Source organism: Octopus bimaculoides, chromosome 11 (assembly GCF_046866305.1).
Source record: "Octopus bimaculoides isolate indiv1 chromosome 11, ASM4686630v1, whole genome shotgun sequence".
In the NCBI taxonomy this organism is placed as follows: domain Eukaryota; kingdom Metazoa; phylum Mollusca; class Cephalopoda; order Octopoda; family Octopodidae; genus Octopus; species Octopus bimaculoides.
The window spans coordinates 13,192,019-13,197,018 of record NC_142938.1 but is presented as its reverse complement, the minus strand read 5'-3'; the positions used below and the strand labels follow the sequence as shown (position 1 = coordinate 13,197,018).

The window sequence follows — 5,000 nt, the reverse complement described above, 5'->3', positions numbered from 1 at the left end:
TACATCGTTTCAGTGTTGCGAGTCCGATATCTGCATTAACTGCTGCACATATAATATAGTTTAGTTTACGTTTGTTTGCTATGTGAGTGCAGATGAGCAATTATTCAGTTTGCACAACAAATCTGTTTCTGCAGCGGATAAGTTTGCACCAACAGTGACTGGTGCACATCAGTCGAATCCACAGTAATTCAAAGTTTCCCTCGGAGTACACGGACTTGAAATAACTGGACTAAGATTCACAAGGAGACTCCGTCTATTCACATAGATCCGAGACACAGCTTATAGAAGTTAAAACACTTCATAAACAACGGATAGAGGGAAGCAAGACGATCAACTGGCGGCGTTGACTCAGCTCATCGAAGCCACATCATTTTATAGTCGACTAACAGAGGAGAGCACGACAGTTTATAGTTAGTGGTGACACAGGTTATAGAGACTACAAAACATCATAGATAACTTGCTTAGGAAGCCACGTCGATCCCTAAGCAGTGATTGTTTATTGTCAACAACACTTCTAAGGTAACTTATAGAAGGGGGCCAGATTGATAGAGAGGGGGCAGTGACACAGATTATAACAGTTACATACACTCCGTAATAATCTAATAGCAGGGGTCTTTGACGTCATTTCCATATGTAACTGGCATTCATCTAAAATAAGTTATAACATTTCATAGAAAGTTTATGTGTATACACTTGATTTTTTCGCCGATAAAACGGATAAAGCTTACATAAAATAAGACATATCGTTGTAAAGTTGTATAGTCACTGGATCCCTTCCATAGTAATAGTGACACGTCTTACGTAAAACACGATTCGTCATAGAAGAGTTGTAGAGAGTTTGGATCTCTTACTTAGTAAAGGTGAAAAATCTTACAGAAAACACAGCACGTTATCATAAAGTTGTAGAGAACCTGGATCCCTTCCATAGAAACAGTGACACATCTTATATAGAACACAATGCGTCATAGTAAAGTAGTATAGTAACTGTGTCAGAAGTCACAACCAACGTAGTACTACAAGTCTGTAGACACAGGACGTTTTTCATAGTAATAGTGACGGAGCTGACAAAAGCTACATATAAGGATATTAAACGGTTAGAGAGAGAGAGAGTGGATCCCTTCATCGTAATAGTGGTACGGTTGACATAGGGTATAATAATACTTAATAGAAACGCTAGCACAGGTAGCAGAAGTCACGGCTGTCCCTATACAGTAATGCTGAGAAGGGGCATCCCTAATATAGCAAGCAACACTGTCATGCTACTATACATAACTTCACTGTAACAGTGACATAAGTTCTTAGAATCAGTCTCGCGCGTTTTCTTTTTATACCATCACCGCCGGTATAAACCCAGTAGTAAAGTAGTATTCTTCATAATAACAGAGACGCTACGCAACACTTAATAGTAACTAACGCTCACCTAAGTTATCGAGATACTATAACACATTTTTTTTAGTATAACTCGCATTGCTTAAAAGTAACCACTTAGTATCACCAAGACAGTTCGTAAATAACCACGACTAGTCATAATTAGCCAGGACACTTTATCACATTATTAAGATTGATCATAAATAACCACATTTTATAGCATCGCAGAAAGCTGTTCCTAAGTAGCCACTCAGTTTAGAGTAGCACTAAGACTACACACACATAAGTAGCCACAGATACGCGAGCATAAATTGCAACAGAAAAATTTCAATTGCCCATATCAAAGTTGGCTTTAGTTATCACAAACCCCATAGTATCGTAGTATGTTTAACTGGAGTGTGGACATAAAGTTATAGAAGTTATATAGATCTACTCAGTAACAGTTCTTATAGAGTGTTTATCGAAATTTAAACGAGTTTATAGCCAGCGTTAGTAGTCTGCTTTCAATTTACGTTTAGAACTTGTGATAGTGTCGAATACAATCTTACTATCATAACAGTTTTCAAACGAATATTTTTATGTATAAAATTAAGTAGTTATATGTATATCGGTGTATATTTGTATATGTTTGTTATATATATCGGAGATAAAGTCTATACAAGCTACATTTTATAGGAAACAGTAGAAGACTAAATATATTCTATAAGAAAATAAATATGCAATAATATTCAATATCGTACATACATACATATATACGTTTATACAGACATAGCTATATTTACATATATGTACATAAGCATATGCGTGCGTATATCAGTTTATACACACGCATAAAATAACAACAACATAAAACAGCTGAAACAACATATATACATACATACATATATATATATATATATATATATATATATATATATATATATATATATATATACATGCAAACATACATACAGCAACTGACGCAAACAACAACAATAACAACAAATAAAAATATCAACATTAAAATAACAGCAGCAGCAGTCAAGTAAACAATATCAGTAGCGGTAGTAGTAGTAGTAGTAGTAGTAGTAGCAGTAGCAATAGCAGCACTTCCACCACTACCACCACCACCACCCCAACAACAACAACAACAGCAGCAGCAGCAGCAGTAACTACAACATCAGCTGCAATAATTTTACCAAAACTAACTACCACAACTACTACGACAACACTTCGTTTCTCATAAACACACACACACATATATACATGTACAAAACACACGCACACACATATCTGTGTCTCCAAAATATAATTCAAGAAGGATAAAAAAAAAAAAATTTAATTAATTAATTGAATGTTTAATTAATCAATTAATTATTTAAAATAATTATAAGATATCGTAATCAGAAATATATTTTTGTTTTTCCCCTAAACAAAACAAAAAAAAAAAAAAAGATTTAAACCAAAATATAAAAATAAAAATATTAATAATAAATAATAATAATAATAACAACAACAGCACGGAGAAAGTATAACAAATAAATTATTTTTTCTAAAAAAAAAAAAAGGCCAAAAAAAAATAAATAAATAAAAAATGGCGACGAACAAGGAACCGAACTCACAACGTGTAGTTCGTACTTCTTTGACCACGGATACAGCTCGGACAAGGCAGAGGTACACGGAAGAGAGGGTGGAAATTGTGGTAGAGGAGAAACACGGTCCGCTTTACAATGCCATACCATGTATGCCTCTTCCTCTTGCTATAATATTGTGTATATTCAACATTGTTGCACCGGGATTCGGTAAGTACCCCTATTTCCTTTGACTTTATTTTATACATTTTATTTATTTAGGTTAATGCTCTTTGTCTTTTGAGGGTTTTCGAAGTTTAGGCCTTCGGGATTTCGGCCTTTCCGTTTGAGGGTTCGAATTATCGTCGTTTCAATGTTGAGGTTTTGATTTGTTGGACTCGTGGTGTGAATTTTCGGAATTTGGGGATTTTACGTTCTGATTTTGGCGTTTAGGTTTCGATTTGTCGTTTAAGCTTTGTGCTTGGATTTTAGTTTTGGGGGCTTTAAGTTTCAAAGTTTGTTTACGATTTGGGTTTCGGGCTTTCCGTTTGTGTTCAAGGTTTTGGGTTTGAGTTACACAAGTTTACATTTAGATTTTTAATTTTCGTAATTTTTCAAATTTTTATTAATCTATTTATTAATTGTTGCTTATTATTATTATTAATATTATTATTATTATTATTATTATTATTATTATTATTATTATTATTATTATTATTATTATTATTATTATTATTATTATTATTATTATTATTATTATTATTATTATTATTATTATTATTATTATTATTATTATTATTATTATTATTATTATTACGGCGAGCTGGCAAAATGGTTAGCACGCTGGACAAAATGCTTAGCGGTATTACGCCCATCACTACATTCTGAGTTCAAATTCCGCCGAGGTCGACTTTGCCATTCATCCTTTTAGGGCCAATAAATTAAGTACCAGTGAAACACTGGGGTTGATGTACACGACTAATCCCCTCCCTCCAATTTCAGACCTTGTGCCTATAGTAGAAAGGATTGCTATTATTCTTGTAGGAATTTTATTTTCGACAGTGAGGGTGGTTGTAAAAACAGGATGCTTAAATGTCGAATGTAAGATTAAAATTTTGAGGTGGTTTATATCAATGCTATTTATAGAAGAAAAATATTTTTAAATAATTACATCTACACAAAACATTTCAGTCTATAATACAATTCCAGTCTGTGATTGAATGTATACATCCAGCCCCAAAAGACACTTGATGACTGCTGGATATCAAAACAAATCGAAATTTAGTGTAGATATAATAAATATTGTAAATACATATGCTCTACAGACGAAGTTGATAGTCCGAAAATCTATAATCAAGTTTTTTTTAAATCACTTCGTTTGAGTTATGTTTTACAAACTTCTGTTTTAGTCATATAAAACGATTTACATCTCGCATTTGCATCACTAACAATACATGATATATATACATGCATTATATACATGCATACGCACACACGCAATTCTTCTTTTCATTTGCTGGTTTCCGTCTTGAAACTACGGCCATGCTGGGGCACTACCTTCGAGGTTTATTCGACCGTAGTGCTTTAAGTCTCGTACTTATTTTATCATGTCTATGTGCCAAACCGCTAAGTTACAGACATAAACAAAATAAACACAGACATAGACACACATACACAAGCACAATTTACATACATACATACATACATATACAATGAGTTTCATTCACAAAGTATTAGTTGACTCGAAACTACAGTAGAACGTATTTGGTCAAGGTGCCACGCCTTGCAACGGAACCCGTGACCACGTGGTTGCTAAATCAAACTATCTCTGAAAAAACATCTTCGATTCTCTCCACCACCACCTTCGCCAGTCAACTGAGACCGTTCACACCTCTCATTTGCATTTTCTGTTGTTTTTGTTCTTTGTTCTTCATATTCCCCTTAAACCTCTATCGTCAAGACAGTTAAAACTTAGCCTGTTACCGCCTATATGCTGGCATTCTGTTGCTTACAACAACGAGGGTTCCAGTTGATCCGATCAACGGAACAGCTTGCTCGTGAGATTAACATGCAAGCATGCAT

General features: G+C 33.9%; 1 protein-coding gene across 1 annotated transcript in view; it reads left to right on the top strand.

Annotated features, from left to right (window-relative positions):
- Positions 1-5,000, top strand: part of LOC149133183 (protein stum homolog) — a 113,983-nt gene that overhangs the window by 2,113 nt on the left and 106,870 nt on the right. Inside the window, exon 1 of the mRNA XM_089359499.1 lies at positions 1-3,149. This exon is cut by the window's left edge and continues 2,113 nt beyond it. Within this exon, the coding sequence (XP_089215625.1) occupies positions 2,942-3,149 (208 nt within the window). The 5' untranslated portion in view covers positions 1-2,941. The remainder of the gene's footprint in view (positions 3,150-5,000) is intronic.